General features: G+C 40.3%; 1 protein-coding gene across 5 annotated transcripts in view; it reads left to right on the plus strand.

Moving 5' to 3' along the window:
• Positions 1–22,446, plus strand: part of Camta (Calmodulin-binding transcription activator) — an 891,447-nt gene that overhangs the window by 728,414 nt on the left and 140,587 nt on the right. For all 5 annotated transcript variants that reach the window (XM_070092342.1, XM_070092341.1, XM_053787510.2 and 2 more), the window contains 3 exons: positions 13,045–13,116; positions 15,413–15,554; positions 16,127–16,173. In XM_070092342.1, the coding sequence (XP_069948443.1) occupies positions 13,045–13,116; positions 15,413–15,554; positions 16,127–16,173 (261 nt within the window). The remainder of the gene's footprint in view (positions 1–13,044; positions 13,117–15,412; positions 15,555–16,126; positions 16,174–22,446) is intronic.

A 22,446-nucleotide genomic window follows, 5' to 3' on the forward strand; every position in this document is an offset into this window, starting at 1 on the left:
CGTGTATACTCGTCCCAGCCGTTGTAATGCACACTTCAGTGCGTGTACACGTGACTGACCAGCACGTATGTACACATGACTGTTTCTTTCACCTTGTATCTTCCCTTAGTTGAAAATCTTTAATGAAAGAAAATATGTAAATTATATATACACGTAACTCTCTTGCAGAACATCTAAAGAGTATGATGAATCTAAATGTTTTTATTTAGATGCTAAAATATTGGTATCGGCTAATTGTGATGGTATTGGTATCGATCTAAAAGTGAGTATCGGTATTTGTATCGGCAGTCATATTTTTTATCTTCCCATCATTATTGTCAGTAATATAATTATTTTCACTGTCGATAACGACAACTGAGATTCTCTCTCTGTCAGTCTTTCTTCATCATCACAATATCATCTTCGAAAGAATTAGTGAAGAAAACAGCATAACATGTAATAATAATAAAAATCGTTATAATAACCATAATTTTTAAAGCGGTGGACCGGTAAGCCAGCGGAAGGCTCGGTCGGATGACCAAAAGCTCCAACTGCAGGTCATCATATGACTAAGACCCACATCAGGAAACACTTGTCCTGTTTGCTGACGAACCTTACCTAGCATTGCACGTTACTCCTTGGCAGTAACTACATTCGTCTCAGCAGGTTAAGTCAGCCTGTTTTATAAGATGAATCATCTATCGCATCCCTTCGTGCTTGTTCATGATGTGAGAGTGACTCCGGTGTTACTGCCCCAAGAGTTGGGAACAATCAATTATTACTGTGCATGGATTACTTCACCACAAGTAAATTTGTTGGTAAACACGGTGGGAAGTGGACGAGTGTGGTTGCTCTTGTGGGACGGAAGTTATACAAGTTTAACTTCATTATTATTGTGACTTGCCGTATTTTCCGGCATATAAGACACACGAGCATGTGAGTGTGTTTCCAAACATTTGCAACGTAACGTTAGTAAACTGCTGAAGCGTAACCCAAAGCCTACCCTTTACCCTGACCTTGAGCATATAAGGCGCAGGGTGATTTTAGTTTTTATTGTGGGGGGAGCGCACCCTGTATGCTGGAAAATACAGTAATTGCCGTGTTTAAAAGCACTTGATGGGAAATATTTGAAGAGGCCTCACTCTCAGGTGTCCCTAGAGTGCAAGAGGGTAAACTCCTACTCTACCACTATCATCCGGAGAGGCATTCTTGTCACTGAGCAAGGGATGCAAGTCATTATACTTTGTCAGGAACTTTGTTTTATCCCTTTTAAATACAGATAATGTGTCAGCTACTACTTGCAGCGTAATAAAAAAAGGAATCTGGTCTTTAATATCGGGTGCAGCCGAGATTAAAGATCACATAGATAACGTCCAATTTCCACAGTACACAACATGGTTGGTTAACAACTAAGGCCACATATTCAACTGCTTCATTATCTTACAAGTAGCGTCTCTTTCATTCACTTTTTCTAGTACATTTTTCCTGCAAGCTGAAGTCCTGGCACTTCACATTTTCCGCCTCCTATGTACAGTCTTCTTTTTTTTCCTAGGCATTTATTACACACTTTACTACCAAAAAAAATAACATTTCTTGAAAGTAAATACCGGGATCCCAGATCTCATTTTGCCTTTTATTAGAGAAGTTGTCAGATTAGCATTCTCTGCTGCACCTTCCATTCTCTTCTTTGTGTTGGCTCGAATTGCATCTTTCTTTGTGTATTCCTTCCTACAGTCTCCATGTACTCTACAGTTTCCCTCCCTCCACACATTTTCCCACCAAGCATTTCACTAGTTCTTCCCACTGCCTGTGGTAAGGCTTTCATCTTACACAGGATACAATTCTTTCATTTTCAATATATTTCACTGTGTGTAAAATTATATTTTTTTTGCCTACGATTGTCTCTCAGTGTTTATCAGTTAAATACATCATCAGTCTCTCACTATAACTTCCAGAACAGATATTATATTTCTGTATTTTTGTCACTGGGACATTAAAAAATGCTGACAATATAAGGACGAGGCGTACGTGTTGTGGAAATAAAATATCCATTTTCTCGGAAGTGTTAGAAGTAGCAAATTTTTAACTTTATTATTGTTGTCATCTCCCTAAAAACAACGGTTAACGAGTAAAATGCGAAAAAATGAACGCGAACAGTGGCCAGTTTTGGACGACGGTGAACACTGAGGTGGCCTCCGTCAGGACGTTTAGTGTAACGTTCAGGAACACGCTCGCTAGAATATCGTTTAATTGCGAAATATTTCAAGGTTCGACCTTAAAGATGACTAATTTTCCTGTACTACAGAAGCACTGACATAGAGGTATAAGTAGTTTATCGACCAACCACCAGGTTTAGCTTCTGCATCTCTTGGAACAAACACTGAGAGTTGTAAGATATCACCACGGTGAGTCAACAAGTTAATCTGGTCCCAGGTCGGACGGTCAGGGTGGAAGAACCCTCAAAATAGGTCACATATATGTTACAGGTATCACAACTCGGAAGACGAAAGGGGTAATAACGAGCAATAACTCTGTTAGAGTAGTCATTAAGCTGCTCCCACCCACTGGGAAACGTGAAGGTCAGGTCAGAATTACGATTACCATAGTAGGTAACATTCCCTGTGTGGTTGTACCACATATTCGCCCTCTAAATTGTCCACGGTATTTTTGTTCTACAAAAGTGCGGACTCGAAATAACTCGTGGTCAAGATTAACATATATATTATATACACTTAGAATCTGCGTGTCCCGCCCACGCTTACAAACGCCCGCTATAGTAACCCCCTCCCCCTCTCTCTCTCTCTCTTTCTCTCTTCCCCCAGCTCTACTATAATATTTATCTCGGGCACTATGACACTTCATGAGTTTTGTGCTTAGGAAAATTTTCTCTATATTAGACAACTGTAAGTCCTCGCTTCCGGTCTAGTGTGTATTGGCTTAGTGCGAGTGTGAGAAAGAAACTCTCTCACACACACACACACACACACACACACACACACACACACACACACACACACACACACACACACACATATACATACATACACACATACATACACACGAGCGCGCGCTAATGTCTATCGACAAGTGTCTTTTACAAATGCCATTTAACACTTGTGCTAATTATATCAACTTATTAAATAAAAATCATTAGTCGTTATGCTAGTGATGTTGGGGCCCATTGTTACGATGGATTGTTCATCAGTAAGTATAGTGTTACCATGTCAGGAGACAGCCTTGAGGGGAGAGGTTTGGAAGGGAAGGGAAGGATGTCTGGTCACCATGACAACAGGTGTGTGTGAGAGAGGAACAGGTGGGCCCTTGTTGCTGCCATTGACATAAATCACTTCCCCTCTAACATGGCTCAATCAGATTGTTTTAGACGCTCTAGTCTATCACGACATGAAACAGTGCCTGGACTGGCCACACCTCCCTCCCCCAAGACTGTGACTGACCTGAAACGTGTTGATCTTTATGCAGTAAGCAACAGACTGGCAGATCAGGCTGTCAAGGAAAAGTCCTGATCTTTGACCAGACCCTGGGCCCGATGATTCCCGGAATCAACGGGCATTTTACATCAATAAGTATGCTACATCAACAGGATAATGTGAATTACATGGGAAGAATGTTGAGGCGATGAGGAGGCTGACGTAGGGAGGACATGGGAAGGGTAGTGAGGGCAGCTTGTGTGGAAGGGGAGGGAAGGGGTAAGAGGAGAGAAAAGAAGGGGTAAGAAGAGGGAAGGGAAGCGCAGATGGGGAAGAAAGTGTTTTAGGAGGTTGTGCAGGGAAAATTGTGTTACGATAACGAGGGATTTTTAAGAATATGCATTAATGAAATGTAGAAGACTTGGACGAAGAAGAGAAAACAACTGATAAAGGTCAACACTGAAGCAATACACAAATTTCCTGTTTTATTTGTATCGTTGTCTTTACTTTCTATTTCGGTATTTTAACAGTCTCAGTACAGTAAACTCTTTAATTTTAGTAAGTATTCAGCAGCATTTCAAGTTTAAAATAAGACAGAAGAGGAATTCAACAACCATAAACAAAGAACAAAGCCTCGACTTCTACCGGTGAGGATTTACCGTACAAATAATTTGCTTTAAATATTTTAACACGGAGTATCCATGTATTGGTATATTATATTTTTTTTTATTATCACACTGGCCGATTCCCACCAAGGCAGGGTGGCCCGAAAAAGAAAAACTTTCACCATCATTCACTCCATCACTGTCTTGCCAGAAGGGTGCTTTACACTACAGTTTTTAAACTGCAACATTAACACCCCTCCTTCAGAGTGCAGGCACTGTACTTCCCATCTCCAGGACTCAAGTCCGGCCTGCCGGTTTCCCTGAATCCCTTCATAAATGTTACTTTGCTCACACTCCAACAGCACGTCAAGTATTAAAAACCATTCGTCTCCATTCACTCCTATCAAACACGCTCACGCATGCCTGCTGGAAGTCCAAGCCCCTCGCACACAAAACCTCCTTTACCCCCTCCCTCCAACCTTTCCTAGGCCGACCCCTACCCAGCCTTCCTTCCACTACAGACTGATACACTCTTGAAGTCACTCTGTTTCGCTCCATTCTCTCTACATGTCCGAACCACCACCTCAACAACCCTTCCTCAGCCCTCTGGACAACAGTTTTGGTAATCCCACACCTCCTCCTAACTTCCAAACTACGAATTCTCTGCATTATATTCACACCACACATTCCCCTCAGACATGACATCTCCACTGCCTCCAGCCTTCTCCTCGCTGCAACATTCATCACCCATGCTTCACACCCATATAAGAGCGTTGGTAAAACTATACTCTCATACATTCCCCTCTTTGCCTCCAAGGACAAAGTTCTTTGTCTCCACAGACTCCTAAGTGCACCACTCACCCTTTTCCCCTCATCAATTCTATGATTCACCTCATCTTTCATAGACCCATCCGCTGACACGTCCACTCCCAAATATCTGAATACATTCACCTCCTCCATACTCTCTCCCTCCAATCTGATATCCAATCTTTCATCACCTAATCTTTTTGTTATCCTCATAACCTTACTCTTTCCTGTATTCACTTTTAATTTTCTTCTTTTGCACACTCTACCAAATTCATCCACCAATCTCTGCAACTTCTCTTCAGAATCTCCCAAGAGCACAGTGTCATCAGCAAAGAGCAACTGTGACAACTCCCACTTTATGTGTGATTCTTTATCTTTTAACTCCACGCCTCTTGCCAAGACCCTCGCATTTACTTCTCTTACAACCCCATCTATAAATATATTAAACAACCACGGTGACATCACACATCCTTGTCTAAGGCCTACTTTTACTGGGAAATAATTTCCCTCTTTCCTACATACTCTAACTTGAGCCTCACTATCCTCGTAAAAACTCTTCATTGCTTTCAGTAACCTACCTCCTACACCATACACCTGCAACATCTGCCACATTGCCCCCCCTATCCACCCTGTCATACGCCTTTTCCAAATCCATAAATGCTACAAAGACCTCTTTAGCCTTGTCTAAATACTGTTCACTTATATGCTTCACTGTGTATTATTTAGGGTAATGAAACACGAGGATATAAAACCGTAGACTTTTGTCGTCAAGTTAGACATGGTAGTCTCTCGTAAAGCTTGTTAACAAAAGTCTACGGTACTATATCTTCGTGTTTCATTACCCTGTATAATATACCAATAGATGTATGTTGCTGATACTCCGTGTTAAAATATTTTAAGCGAATTATTTGTACGGTAAATCCTCACCGGTAGAAGTCGAGGCTTTGTTCTTTGTTTATGGTTGTTGAATTCCTCTTCTGTCTTATTTTAAACTTGAAATGCTGCTGAATACTTACTAAAATTAAAGAGTTTACTGTACTGAGACTGTTTAAATACCAAAATAGGAAGCAAAGACAACGATTCAAATAAAACAGGAAATTTGTGTATTGCTTCAGTGTTGACCTTTATCAGTTGTTTTCACTTTTTTGTCCAAGTCTTCTACATTTCATTATTGCATATTAAATCTTAAAAATGCCTTGTTATCGTAGCACAGTTTTCACTGCACAATGATTCCAAACACTTTCCTCCCCATCTGCATTTCCTCTTCCTTTCCCTCTTTCCTCCCCTTACCCACAAGCTGCCTTCACTACCCTTTCCATCTCCTTCCTACGTCAGCCTCCTCATCGCCTCAACATTCTTACCATGTAATTCATATGTAGCACACATTCTTCTCTGGTAGTTTAGATATAAAGATGTCGCTCACACTTTCTATTAAACTTCTTGTATCAGTCACACAACTTTTAAATTACTGCCGAATGTAAACTTTGGACAGGTTGAAGCTCCCTGTCTTAATGTAGGTAATTAAGTAAGGTCTCGAAGTTGAGTAAGCTTCCTCCAAAGTGTCATTATACTGGGAAAAGTCATAATGAACGACTGTAACAAATATCAAGGATATTATGGGTGGGGATTGAAGGCCTGGCTGCAGGTGTACTCATCAAGTGCTAAGCACTTAGCCATGTCACGTACAATATATTAAAATGCGTCAGTGTGTCTTGTACAGATGATGTCTGCAGCTTCTACTCTACGATATCAACTGTTGGATGTTATGCGCATTAGAAATTTTTGCAGTGATGTAGAGGGGGCTGGGCTTATGGACTAAGGGAATATCTTTGGATGCAACAGCTAGGAAAATACATGTAGTTGTGAGTGGTGTTACTGCGTTATGAATGAGATGTCAGCAGTTATATTGCCACATTTGTTACCCAGGAAATACGACATCATAATAAGTGTGATGAGGGAAGATTAAAGCAGTGGCAATCATCTGTGTTTGATGGGTGGGGGGTGAGGCTGAGGCTGGGTGGGCGTCGAAGGTGGTTGGGGTGTACTCACCTAATTGTAGTTGCAGGGATCGAGACTCAGCTCCTGACCCCACCTCTTCACTGAATGCTACTAGGTCCTCTCTCTGTTTCATGAGCTTTATCACACCTAGTCTTAAAGCTATGTGTGGTTCCTGCCTCCACTACATCGTTCGCCAGACTGTTCCACTTCCTGACCACTCTGACTGAGGAAATGCTTCCTAACATCCCTGTGGCTCGTCTGAGTCTTCAACTTCCAAGAGTGACCCCTTGTTTCTGTGTCCCCTCTTTGGAACATCTCGTCTCTGTCCACCTTGTCTATTCCACGCAATATTTTATATGTCGTAATCATGTCTCCCCTATCCGTCCTGTCCTCCAGTATCGTCAGGCCGATTTCCCTCAACCTTTCTTCATAGGACATTCCCCTTAGCTCTGGAACTAACCTTGTCGCAAACCTTGGCACATTCTCTAATTTCTTAATGTGCTTGACCCGGTGCAGGTTCCAAACTGGTGCTGCATACTCCAGTATGGGCTGACATATACGGTGTACAGTGTCTCAGGTTTGCCAGGCGCCCATATGCTGCAGCAATTATCTGGTTGATGTGTGCTTCTGGAGACGTGTTCAGTGTTATACTCACGCCAAGATCTTTCTCCTTGAGCGAGGATTGCAGTCGTTGGCCACCTAGCCTATACTGTGTCTGCAGTCTTCTTTGCCCTTCTCCGATTTTTATGACTTTGCATTTGGCAGGGTTGAATTTGAGAAGCCAGTTGCTGGACCACGTGTCCAGCCTCTCCAGGTCTCTTTGAAGGCCTGCCTGATCCTCATCTGATCTAATTCTCCTCATTAATTTCACATCATCTGTGAACAGGGACACCTCTGAATCTATCCCTTCCATCATGTCATTCACATATACCAAATATACCAAAAACAGCACTGGTCCTAGGACCAACCTCTGTGGAACCTCGCTTGTCACAGGTGCCCACTGTGATACCTTATCACGTACCGTGACTCCTCGTTACCTCCCTGTCAGGTATTCTCTGACCCATTGAAGTGCCCTTCCCGTTATATGCGCCTGATCCTCTAGTTTCTGCACAAATCTCTTGTCAGGAACTGTGTCGAAGGCCTTCTTCCAGTCCGAAATGATGCAGTCAACCCACCCCTCTCTTTCATCTCTTACTTTTGTTACTTTATCATAAAACTCCAGAAGGTTTGTGACACAGGATTTGCCTTCCATGAAACTGTGCTGGTTGTTATTTATACTTTTGTTTCATTCCAGGTGTTCCACCAGTCTCCTCCTGATAATCTCCATGACTTTGCATACTATACACGTCAGTGACACTGGTCTGTAGGTTAGCGTGTCTTTTCTGTCTCCATTTTTAAAAATGGGAACTACATTTGCCGTCTTCCATACCTCAGGTAGTTTCCCAGTTTCAAGGGATGTGTTGAAGATTGTGGTTAATGGGACACACAGCATTTCTGCTCCCTCTCTAAGGACCCACGGGGAGATGTTGTCCAGTCCCATTGCCTTTGAGGTATCAAGGTCACTTAGCAGCTTCTTCACCTCCTCCTCAGTTGTGTGTATGTCATCCAGCACTTGTTGGTGTATTCCCTGTTGGTGTCCACCTCTGTCCTGTTTTCCCAGAGTCCTTCCTGTCTCCACTGTGAATACTTCCTTAAATCTCTTGTTGAGCTCCTCGCATACCTCTTGATCGTTTCGTGTGAGTTCCCCACCTTCTTTCCTCAGATTGATCACCTGGATTGTGACTGTTGTCTTTCTCCTAATGTGGCTATAGAGCAGTTTTGGGTCAGACTTGACTTTTGATGCTATGTCATTTTCATACTGTTGCTGGGCCTCGCTCTACTGTGCATACTTGTTTCTGGCTCTTCAACTGATCTTTTTATTTTCCTGGGTCCTTTGCCTTCTGTATCTCTTCCATTCACTAATGAACTTAGTTTTTGCCTCCCTACACCTTTGGGTAAACCAAGGACTCGCTTTGGTCTTCCCATTAATTCTGTTGCCCTTGGGAACAAACCTTTCCTCTGCCTCCTTGCATTTTGTTGTTACATATTTCATCATTTCATTTACTGACTTTCCTACCAGTTCTCTGTCCCACTGAACCTCCCGCAGGACGTTCCTCATACCTGTGTAGTCTCTTTTATAGTTTGGCTTTTCCCAATCGACTCCTGTTACCCTCTCCACTTGCAGCTCTACTATGTAATCAAAACTCAGAACCACATGATCGCTAGCTCCAAGGGGCCTCTCATATGTGATGTCCTCAATGTCTGAACTGCTCAGGGTGAATACAAGGTCTAGTCTTGCTGGTTCATCCTCCCCTCTCTCTCTGGTAGTGTCCCTGACATGTTGATGCATGAGGTTTTCCAGTGCCACATCCATCATCTTGGCTCTCCATGTGTCAGGACTCCCGTGAGGCTCCAGGTTTTCCCAGTCAGTCTCCCTGTGGTTGAAATCACCCATAACCAGTAACTTTGCTCTGCACAACTGAGCTCTTCGTTCCACCTCAGCCAGTGTGTCTACCATCGCTCTGTTGTTCTCTTCATATTCCTCTCTTGGCCTCCTGCAGGTTTGTGATGGGTTATACATCACTGCAATGTTCCCCAGTCTGAATTGTAGCCACTATGTAGTCCCCTTCTCCAATGTCGCCCATGCTTTCCATTTCATCAAAACCCCATCGAGAATGCGAGAATGAGGGTGGGTGGGTAGACTGTGCGAGAGCGAGGATAAGGGTGGATGGGGTATACAAGAAGGGGTGGGTGGGCTGGTCGAGAGTAAGGGTGGGTGGGTGTTTGAGATAAGTCTGGGAAAATCAAGTCAGTAACATTGCTGAGTATGGTTGTTGTTGTTGTTGTTGTTGTTGTTGTTGTTGTTGTTGTTGTTGTTGTTGTTTGTATGTATGTGTGTTTGGTTGGCCACCCTCATCCTCACTAATATAATTAGTGAGGATGTTGTCTTATTCTTTAAAATTTCATTACTGTATGACCCTAATGGGTTTATCGTTTTCTCTAAAACAAAATAAAAATTATTTTTTTATTAACACATCAGCCAATTCCCACCAAGGCAGGGTGGCCCGAAAAAGAAAAACTTTCATCATCATTCACTCCATCACTGTCTTGCCAGAGGGGTGCTTTACACTACAGTTATAAAACTGCAACATTAACACCCCTTCTTCAGAGTGTAGACACTGTATTTCCCATCTCCAGGACTCAAGTCCGGCCTGTCGGTTTCCCTGAATCCCTTCATAAATGTTACTTTGCTCACACGCTAACAGCACGTCAAGTATTAAAAGCCATTTATATTTCTCAATTTTATTTCAAATAGCTATTGAACACTAACTTCCAGATAACCATAAGTGCTTGTTATAATCTCTTTGACTAGTGTTATGTTAATTTTAACAGCAAGTTTTGCAAGTTTCTATGTTAATGGACTTGTAAGTAGTGTTGCTCTAATGAGTTATTAACCAACTTCTCCTTAATGAGACAGACAAATGTCTTAATTCCTGCCGCCGACCCTCTAACACATCATCCCAAGGTTAGGTTAGGTAAGGTCTGTCAGGAAACAGGACAAGTTTTTCCTGATGCCGGTCTTAGTTATTTGATGACCCAGAGCTGAAGCTTTTGATCATCTGACCAAGGCCTTCTGCTAGCTTTTTGGTTATTTTGGTTGTAATTATAATCATTAGATTCCCCAAGATGTTTTTTGAAGTGTGGAGGTGAAGATGCTCAGTTCCTAGCATTAATTAAAACAAACTTTGCCAAGAGTGGAATCTTCACTCCTGATATAGAGAACATAATTGTAGAAGGCTGGAGGCAGTGGAGATGTCATGTCTGAGGGCAATGTGTGGTGTGAATATAATGCAGAAAATTCGTAGTTTGGAAGTTAGGAGGAGGTGCGGGATTACCAAAACTGTTGTCCAGAGGGCTGAGGAAGGGTTGTTGAGGTGGTTCGGACATGTAGAGAGAATGGAGCAAAACAGAATGACTTCAAGAGTGTATCAGTCTGTAGTGGAAGGAAGGCTGGGTAGGGGTCGGCCTAGGAAAGGTTGGAGGGAGGGGGTAAAGGAGGTTTTGTGTGCGAGGGGCTTGGACTTCCAGCAGGCATGCGTGAGCGTGTTTGATAGGAGTGAATGGAGACAAATGGTTTTTAATACTTGACGTGCTGTTGGAGTGTAAGCAAAGTAACATTTATGAAGGGGTTCAGGGAAACCGGCAGGCCGGACTTGAGTCCTGGAGATGGGAAGTACAGTGCCTGCACTCTGAAGGAGGGGTGTTAATGTTGCAGTTTAAAAACTGTAGTGTAAAGCACCCTTCTGGCAAGACAGTGATGGAGTGAATGATGGTGAAAATTTTTCTTTTTCGGGCCACCCTGCCTTGGTGGGAATAGGCCAGTGTGATAATATAAAATAAATAATTGTATGTATGCATGTATATTTCATTTATTAATTTCCCAGACATCAGGAACAGGTTTTTACATGTGAAAATTAATAATAGTAACTAATTCACCATGTGACAGGTTTAGGATACCAGTAACTGAGGAGAGGAGAGGAGAGGAGAGGAGAATGGTTGGGTCAGTAGCATGCTAGATATGAGAGAGGGTGTATATTAGGGTTATAACTTTTTTACAACGTAAAATTCCTGCACCTTAATCAGATGAACTTTTGCCTAAAGCAAAGAAATGACCTTTCATTTCAATATATTTTTAGAAAATGTCATCCCTAAATAAAAAAAAACGTGTAATGACAGCAGGTAACTTGAATGCATATTGCATGTAATATTAATAAAAAATAAAGCAGCTTACAGCATCATTGTTATTATGTTTGTACATATATTACTAGTTATTGCTTAGAATAAACCAAAGTTGCAGTTTGTTTTTTGTTTCTGCAGGCAGCTTACAGTTCCTGCATAACTTTGATTGCACATTCAGCACACTGATTACTTCTTGGTATATTCAGTGTGGATGGCTCCTGCTTCCAGTGATTTTTCAATGAGTTCAGTGCTTTTTTGTAAGATTTCAATATTTCTGACAAATTCTTGAAGTCATTTTCATCGTACATCTGATCAGTAAACTAATAATTTGCACAGGTGTATGAAATGAATCTGCATATCTTCTCCAAAGTCTTCCGTCTTGTAGGTATAAGAATGAATGCAAGAATAGCTAGAATGGCTCTTTAATTTTACCTCGTATTGCTGATGTTTGAAATTTTCTGAAAATTAAATCAAAGGAAAGTGCCCTTTATCTTCAAAGAATCGTACAAAAACTTCATATCATCTCTCCATCCTGACTTATGGAGGATCTCTTCTGTTCCATTAACAAACTGTGCTTTTAGTTCCTCATAATTCTTCACCAGTTGGGATACAAATGGATACTCGATGTTTGGAGAACTGGTTTCAGCACCAAGATTTTCATCATTACCAAACTAAGAATCCTGTCCAGAATGTGATGCTGACAACTGATAAATTGTGGTTTGCTAATCCCCTTTTCTGTGAACATGCTGTTTATGATTAGTAACGTAAATATATGGTGATTAATTAATTTGAGTTCCCAATTAGTACCTTCCTGAGTTGCTACTTACAAGTAGTACTGCAGATATAAGGTGATTCATAGTTTTTATTTAGGGGTGACCATTTTGAAAACTGAGAGGAATTAGGGACTTTTTCTCTGCTTTTTAACAAAAGTTCTTCGATTTATGACAAAGGAGATGTTTTATTTGGGAAAAAAAGTAAAAAAAGTGTTGATGCAACCTAACCAAAGTAACGAAGTCACTTTTTTGTTATCACTCTTTTCGCATTAAACAGCTCGGCTATTTATTCCTTAAATAGCATGAACCTATCTTCTTTTCTTAAATGTACAGAATTTTGAACTTTAATACAAAACAAATAATTCAGAAATTATCTTTAGCTTTTTTGTTTTTCATCTGATATCCACCCTACATTTTCCATATAATGAGAATGATATTATGTACATTCCCTGAGAAAAGGTCAAGAAGTTTGGACATTTGAAAAAGAAGTTGACTTCAGGAGGCACCTTAGTAAGATGATCATTCAAATTAGTTGATTCAGTGATTGTTGTAATTTTTGGAAAGTGTTGTTATGGTAAGATACAAATGCTGCTCTGTGTTAGGATAAGTCTCTTATTCACCTTAATGCAATTGAATGTTTTATGATAATTATTATTATTGTTCTTGCATTTGCAGTGCATCTATGGGTGCTATGTGCACTCGGCTATCTTGCCTACCTTCCACCGTCGGTGCTACTGGCTTCTGCAGGTGAGTGCTGGCTTGCATTATCTCACCCTGGCTTCTACATGCTCACCCTGGCTTCTACACTCTCACTCTGGCCTCTACATCCTCACCCTGACTTATACACCCTCACCCTGGCTTCTACACCCTCACCCTGGCTTCTACACCCTCGCTCTGGCTTCTACATCCTCACCCTAGCTTTTACACTCTCACCTTGTCTTCTTCACCCTCACCTTGGCTTCTACACCCTCTCCCACCTACCTCATCCTGGCCTCTACATCCTCAACCTCTTACCTCACATTTCTTCATCCAGCCTGAGTCTGAGCTCCCTCCAGAGTACACTGACTGCTCTCAGTGCAATCAGTCATTCTTAAAAAAAATAATCCTTTAATAATTTATAATACAAACCATATTTTGGGGTCATACTTCAAGACAAAACATTATATATTCTATCTTAATTAACTCTTTCAATGTCCAGACTCTCAAAATTAATATTGCTCCCACTGTCCACTTTAAAAAACACTATTGAAATTTTAGAGAATCTTTCATGAAGGTGATGACACCCAAAGTATGAAATTTAGTGGAAAATTTGTGGAATTATGCAGGCACAAAGTTAGTGATCTGGGCGCAAGTTATGCTTTGGCAATTTTGCCCACCTTGAGCCCTATTTTAAGCCAATTACATTACTAGATTTAACCATATTCTTAGCTGTTTCGCTAGTGTGGCTTCTGTTCTATTAGTTGAGCACAAGAAAAAGCCAATTCAGTTACGGAAATCGGTAATTTGGCCAGTTTTACACAAAATAATTTTGTGTAAATTCAAAAATAGTTTAAAGTAAACAATGTACACCTGACAGGCACTAAAGCAACATTTCCTCTGTTCATTACTCATGTTTCCAGGTCTTGCATATATTACACTTGCTTTTCTTGCAAAATTGAAAATTGCACCCTGTTTCTCAGATAATAATAATTTTTTTTTTTTATCACACTGGCCGATTCCCACCAAGGCAGGGTGGCCCCGAAAAAGAAAAACTTTCACCATCATTCACTCCATCACTGTCTTGCCAGAAGGATGCTTTACACTTCAGTTTTTAGACTGCAACATTAACACCCCTCCTTCAGAGTGCAGGCACTGTACTTCCCATCTCCAGGACTCAAGTCCGGTCTGCCGGTTTCCCTGAACCCCTTCATAAATGTTACTTTGCTCACACTCCAACAGCACGTCAAGTATTAAAAACCATTTGTCTCCATTCACTCCTATCAAACACGCTCACGCATGCCTGCTGGAAGTCCAAGCCCCTCGCACACAAAACCTCCTTTACCCCCTCCCTCCAACCTTTCCTAGGCCGACCCCTACTCCGCCTTCCTTCCACTACAGACTGATACACTCTTGAAGTTATTCTGTTTCGCTCCATTCTCTCCACATGTCCGAACCACCTCAACAACCCTTCCTCAGCCCTCTGGACAACAGTTTTGATAATCCCGCACCTCCTCCTAACTTCCAAACTACGAATTCTCTGCATTATATTCACACCACACATTGCTCTCAGACATGACATCTCCACTGCCTCCAGCCTTCTCCTCGCTGCAACATTCATCACCCATGCTTCACACCCATATAAGAGCGTTGGTAAAACTATACTCTCATACAATAATAATATAACCAGCAATGATTGGTCATGGTTTACAGCATCCCAACAATTGAATCAGGCTTATTAAAAGTCCATAAAACAGACTGGGGGTGTAGTGAGGCCTTGCCCATCAGGAAAATGGCAAAAATCGAATATTTCTGCTAATTTGAGCCCAGTTTCAAACTACTACCAGTCCTGAAACCAACCAAAATCATCTCGGTTTCAGTAGTATGTCTTCCATTCTATCAAATGATGCCAAGAAAGAGCCAATAAAACCATAAAAACATATAAGAAAACACTTCAAAGTTGCCATTTTAAATCAAACACAAGGTCAGAGTTTTGCTTTTCCTATCGTGCACCAAATGGGGCAAGATTTGTTTTTGTTATACACACTCAGCGCACAGATCCATTCTCTCATATCTAGGCCAAAATTTATCACTACCAGCTTGTATGAGTGAGGTGAGCTCATGACATAGATCTATATGAGGGACCCTGGCATCAAAAACATATATCTACTTGATGGCCACTCAAAGGGTTAAACTTCCAGTGCAGTAGTGTATCCTTTTTTTATATTGTACTAAGAATAATGGAAGGAAGGGATTTTTTGGGAAGAGGGAACTTATTCCTGGAAGGGATTGTTGAGAGGTATCATGTGTGTAGTTAAGAGTTTGCTAATTGTTTCCACTGTTTCAGAACCCAGACATTGTGTTAGTGCACTATCTGAACGTACCATACCCAGATGACAACAAGCTAGTCATGGCCTCCAGTATCTCCCTCTGGGCAGACAAAAAGGAGTGGACCAAAGAAGAACTCATCAGCCAGCTCAAACCAATGTGTCAGTAGGCACTCACTTTAACTATCACTTACACCATCATGTAACTCCTGGGACTGTACTCAAGGAATACACTTAAGATGAGCAATCATTCATGCATCAGTACTCCATAGTAAAGTGCTCAGAGTGTATTGCTACATTGCTTCTATTTGCACTTGAAAACATGATCACTATATCATCAGTGTTCATGTGTACATCATGTGTAAATGAAGCACAGGAGTGACACTCAAACATGTGCAGAGTGGTGGTACTGATTTGTGATCCTCTCTTGACCTGAGTGTATTTTTGAACATGGTTCTACAACCATTATGCAACTCTAAATATACATTGACTAGTTTTATTAATTACATCAGTCTGTCAATACTTATATTGATTCACTAGAATGCATTAAGTAGTTTAGAAGTGTGAAGTTTTCATAAAATTAATAATTACTTGTATTTGTAATTTACAAATGCTTGTTTTTAAGTTCTCTGTTTGATAGAGATTAGATCTTTTACTTAAATACGCTAAAAATAAAAGTGTACCAGAGTGTTGTTGGCGTGTTTACTGAGCTGCTTTTACCCTGGCTTCCGCAGTCTTCAGCGAGGACGAACCGGACCTCAACAATGAACTAGAGATTTCGGTAAATATGTCCAACTTTGTCTGTTTGAAGTATGGATGTGAGAGTACTGTGAGTGTAACACAGTGGCTATGGTGTATAGAAAAACTATAGGTGGTGTAAATGCTGTTGGTGAGAGATTATGCAAACTATGTACTTTCTAATTATCCTAATTATTGTATGATATACAGAATAGTTTCATATGAATTTCTGTCAAAAGTTATTGAAAGTTTCATTTTAAATATTAAATTTTCGAAATTTCTTGGAAAATTTGGGAAGGCTAGATTCACCCACAGAAGTAAATGGTACATAGAAGTGGTTTAAACCAACTGTATGATCAATAGAGCTAGTCACTTGTGTACTCTAAAGCTTCAGTATTAGTTGATTTCATTTAAAGTTTGGTTTCATGCCACCTTAGACAGTTATAATTACTGTACAGTAAGGTAAATGATATATTATTGAGATAAATTCACTGTATACTCGACTTTTAATTTCAGTGTTATTTATTTTATATTTTATTTCATCTCTACCTAAAATTAGATGTAGGAGGATGGAGTTTTTATACCATGTGTGGTACTGTACATAGATGAAATTGTATAAAACCTCACTACTTGAATAACATCAGTATGATCTAGAGTGATCACTGTATTGCACTTAAGGACATTGCTAAACTCACATTGCCATTCTGTGTTCCACGACAAGGGTAAAGCAGTTGACAGAAGAGGATGGGAGGGAATCAGTCAATGTAGTTAACCATTTGCAGTTAAAAAAATGTCCAAAAGAGAAAAAAGGAATTAAAAATTGACTGTTAGAAAGAAGGGCAGAAAGAGCAGGTATGTACAGTGGAACCTCAAATATCGAACTTTCTTCGGTCCAGAAAGCTGTTCGAGTGCCTTTACCGAATGAATTTATTCCCATCAGGAATAATGTAAATTAGATTAGTCCATTTCAGACCCTCAAAAATACACTTATAAAAGCACTTACAAAAATACACTTACATAATTGGTCGTGTTGGGAGCAGTTCGATTTTTGAGGTTCCACTGTAATGGTATTGAAGAAGAAATAAAAAAAAATATATGGATCTTCTTTGGTTTATGGGAAAATCAAGCATGAGATGAACTGGCAGCACAACCTGACAGTTAAAGCATTTCTGGAATCCCTAAAGGTAATGACCATATGGAAATCTGGTGTAATCACTTTGCAGGCTTGAGAGTATTATTTATTGTAACTGACAGTGGAAAAGTTTTGATTGAAACAATTTGTTGGTTTCATGTGCTGAGTTAGTACTGCATAATAGTTGGAAAATAACTGCTTACAAGAGATTTTAAGATCATGAACCACAGAGCACACAAAAGAATGTGCATGTTCATTATCCTGAACTCTTGTTTTTGACAGGGTCATGGCAAAATACAGCCCTGTAGAGTTTGCTGAAAATGTGATACAGCCAGCATTAAATGTGAAGGATGATGTGAATACCAGGAATCAGTGGTGTGAATCACTTGCAGGGACCACAAGTTAAGTGTGCCTGATTGCCCACCTGCTTACAGATTCTGAAATAGATATTGTGGTCTTCAAGGACTGTCAACAAAAATATGCCATTATCTCTCCATCCCCCAACCATCATGGAGACAAACAAGGCAAGGCACTAAGCACATTAGCAGCCACAAGAGTAATAGATACTGTACTGGATATACAAGTAACTGCCAGAGGTATCAGCCACAGCACCAAAGAAAGTGTATCCTCTGATGCTTCTTTGATCCTAAGAAAGAATGAGCACACTTTGAATCAAATCCTATGGTTAGTTTTCAGTTTAGAGGTTCTTTACCAAGAAAAATGGCAATGGAAATCAAGGGAAAAAAAGGTGACTAATCAAAGCTACTCATGAGATTGTTTTCAGAAAAATGTGCTTATTAGGCAGCACATGAATTTTGGGGTTTATCTGTACACATGTTTTACCGAGCATAAGACTGCCAAACTGAAAGAAATCACATGAGTAAATAAATTAACATTGGAAGTATTAATCAGAGCTTTAGCCATCACTGAAATTTTTCTAGAAGCTGGAGTGCTGTATAGTACTGAACCAGAAGTTCATGGGGAGAAAAGCTGAAGGTTATCCTCACCTCTTTTTAAAGCATCAGAAATTCTTCACGTGAATTGTAAAAGAGGAGGAAGGGTGCCTTGATGCTAGCAAAAGGCTCTTGATCCATTGAATTGGAACTACCCTTCCTTGGATCAAGTGCTATATGACCACTGTGAGTTTGGTACTTTTCCCACACTCACAAGCCAGTTGTGAGTGTGGGGGAAGTTCGTGAGGCAGTAGGTAAAATGAAAGGGGGTAAGGCAGCCGGGATTGATGGGATAAAGATAGAAATGTTAAAAGCAGGTGGGGATATAGTTTTGGAGTGGTTGGTGCAATTATTTAATAAATGTATGGAAGAGGGTAAGGTACCTAGGGATTGGCAGAGAGCATGCATAGTTCCTTTGTATAAAGGCAAAGGGGATAAAAGAGAGTGCAAAAATTATAGGGGGATAAGTCTGTTGAGTGTACCTGGTAAAGTGTATGGTAGAGTTATAATTGAAAGAATTAAGAGTAAGACGGAGAATAGGATAGCAGATGAACAAGGAGGCTTTAGGAAAGGTAGGGGGTGTGTGGACCAGGTGTTTACAGTGAAACATATAAGTGAACAGTATTTAGATAAGGCTAAAGAGGTCTTTGTGGCATTTATGGATTTGGAAAAGGCGTATGACAGGGTGGATAGGGGGGCAATGTGGCAGATGTTGCAAGTGTATGGTGTAGGAGGTAGGTTACTGAAAGCAGTGAAGAGTTTTTACGAGGATAGTGAGGCTCAAGTTAGAGTATGTAGGAAAGAGGGAAATTTTTTCCCAGTAAAAGTAGGCCTTAGACAAGGATGTGTGATGTCACCGTGGTTGTTTAATATATTTATAGATGGGGTTGTAAGAGAAGTAAATGCGAGGGTCTTGGCAAGAGGCGTGGAGTTAAAAGATAAAGAATCACACACAAAGTGGGAGTTGTCACAGCTGCTCTTTGCCGATGACACTGTGCTCTTGGGAGATTCTGAAGAGAAGTTGCAGAGATTGGTGGATGAATTTGGTAGGGTGTGCAAAAGAAGAAAATTAAAGGTGAATACAGGAAAGAGTAAGGTTATGAGGATAACAAAAAGATTAGGTGATGAAAGATTGAATATCAGATTGGAGGGAGAGAGTATGGAGGAGGTGAACGTATTCAGATATTTGGGAGTGGACGTGTCAGCGGATGGGTCTATGAAAGATGAGGTGAATCATAGAATTGATGAGGGAAAAAGAGTGAGTGGTGCACTTAGGAGTCTGTGGAGACAAAGAACTTTGTCCTTGGAGGCAAAGAGGGGAATGTATGAGAGTATAGTTTTACCAACGCTCTTATATGGGTGTGAAGCGTGGGTGATGAATGTTGCAGCGAGGAGAAGGCTGGAGGCAGTGGAGATGTCATGTCTGAGGGCAATGTGTGGTGTGAATATAATGCAGAGAATTCGTAGTTTGGAAGTTAGGAGGAGGTGCGGGATTACCAAAACTGTTGTCCAGAGGGCTGAGGAAGGGTTGTTGAGGTGGTTCGGACATGTAGAGAGAATGGAGCGAAACAGAATGACTTCAAGAGTGTATCAGTCTGTAGTGGAAGGAAGGCGGGGTAGGGGTCGGCCTAGGAAGGGTTGGAGGGAGGGGGTAAAGGAGGTTTTGTGTGCGAGGGGCTTGGACTTCCAGCAGGCATGCGTGAGCGTGTTTGATAGGAGTGAATGGAGACAAATGGTTTTTAATACTTGACGTGCTGTTGGAGTGTGAGCAAAGTAACATTTATGAAGGGATTCAGGGAAACCGGCAGGCCGGACTTGAGTCCTGGAGATGGGAAGTACAGTGCCTGCACTCTGAAGGAGGGGTGTTAATGTTGCAGTTTAAAAACTGTAGTGTAAAGCACCCTTCTGGCAAGACAGTGATGGAGTGAATGATGGTGAAAGTTTTTCTTTTTCGGGCCACCCTGCCTTGGTGGGAATCGGCCGGTGTGATAATAAAAAAAAAAAAAAAATAATGCTTTAATAATAATTATATTATTGTTATATTATTATTGTTTCTGCTGCACCTACAGTCCTACACATTCATTTAGAATGAAAATAAAATGTTTCGATAACCATTCATAGTTCATTTCCGATGTTTACTACCAACTTAGAAAGAAAATCTTGAAATTAAATTGAAAAATTTGCATTGCGTGTATAACTAGTGTCTTCCTGCAGGTAACCATGTTGTGTTTACTTGTATTCTCTCTCACCTTCAAGCATAAAGGTACCTTTGTAAATGTGCTTCTCTATCTCGAGTCTTAAATACCTCAGTATGTATGCTAAATAAAATTTCCTATTACAGCACGAGTTAGCTAGCTGCATTTAACAAATAAATTTACATGTCTGATCAATTGCTGTTTAATAAATACTGTAGTATTGCTGCTCACATGTAGTGGCATTAGCAGTATGGTGCAGGTAAATAAGTGAATTATTATGTTTATTCCCTATGTATATAAATCTTTAATTTGCGGAAGTACACGAAACTCGGTTAAAATACATATACATGTACATATTGTATATGGTGGTAGTCTACCAGTTACTCGTGTAGAATGTTCAAAGATTTGTTCTTCAAGGACAGGGAGAGGGGTGCCTAGGTGGTGGAGAAGAGCTCTTGATACAAGGAATTGGAGATGCTCTTCCATTCCTTGGATCAAACCTCATTACCTCCCATTCTTCAGACTCTGTATGATCCTGGTAGGTTTAGTGTTTCCCATGTACGTAATAATAATAATGCTTAGGGTAAGCTATGTTCAGCCTTGGTAAGAGTTATCAGCTGTTATACTGGGTAAGTAACAGCAATTGATAAGGCTTAGCTAGAACATTTAACCCTTTGACTGTCGCAACCCCCAATCCTGAGGTGTCTCCTGGTGTCACAAAATTTAAAAAAAAAAAAAAAATTATTTTTTCTTATGAAATGATAGAGAATCTTTTCCCGATTGTAATGACACCAAAAAACACGAAATTTGATGGAAAACTGACGGAATTATGCTCTCACGAAGTTAGCGACCTCGGCGATATTTACAAATCGGTGGTTTCGCCCACTTTGAGCCCTATTTTCGGCTAATTTCATTGATCCAGTCGACCAAACTCATAGCTATTTCTTTAGAACTCCATTTTTTCTATCGATTGAGTACAAGAAACTGCCCATTTACCGATTTCAACTACCCAATAATGTGGTCAGAAATTTGCAATTTGGCCAATTTCACGAAAATTAAAAAATATGACAATTTCAAAATAAGGTCCAGAATGAACAATGCAGACATTCCTGGCTCTAAAATAACATTTTCTTTGTTCATCAGTCATGTCTCCAGGCCCCTCTGATATTACTCTTGCTTTCTATTTTGAATTTTTATTCAAACAAAAAATAGAAGACTTACTATTATGCAGACTACTGCAATACTGTAATAATTGTATAAATAACATCAACCCATTCATGACTGCATATTAGAATGGCTAGTTGGACATTTATTGGACAATGACATCATTTGTTTACTTTTGAACATTGGCAAAAATCAAACATTTCCCCTACTTTGAGCTCCATTTCCAAGTTCTTTTTATAGTAAAATCAATCAAAATCACCTCTATTTCTATAATATGTTTTCCATTCTATCAAATGAGACCAAGAAAATGAGAATACAACTATAAATACTATATTAAAATAGACCACAAAGTCGGCATTTTAATTAAAAAAAATGGTCAGAGTTTTTTTTTTCTCATTATGCACTGCGTGCTCCAGGATTTTTTTATATGGTGCACACTGACCACACAGACCCATTCTCTCACATGTGGGCCTACCAGCTTTCTCCTGCTTGATTTGAACCCGCTAGAATTTATGAGTATATATACGTCAAACACGGTACCTCGTAAGACGTATATATATGGCCGCGACAGTCAAAGGGTTAAGAAGGTTAAATATCTTGACAATATGGAATTTACAAAAATGGCTTCCAGTAGGGTCATATAGGGTGATGACATACACAGCACTACAACTGTGTAACTCCAAACATTTCCTTATCAACAAGCAGGAGAATAAGGAATTTAAGGTATGATAAAATTATTCCTTGTCACTTACAAACATGAGAAATTGTATAATAAAATATACGAGGGGCATCTGCTAATAAAATAGATGACCCACACCCTTCTATTTCTCAATTGAGCCAAATAAGCCTCCAAATACTTTCACATCTAGAAC

Source organism: Cherax quadricarinatus, chromosome 39, assembly GCF_038502225.1.
Source record: "Cherax quadricarinatus isolate ZL_2023a chromosome 39, ASM3850222v1, whole genome shotgun sequence".
NCBI classification, from domain to species: Eukaryota; Metazoa; Arthropoda; class Malacostraca; order Decapoda; family Parastacidae; genus Cherax; species Cherax quadricarinatus.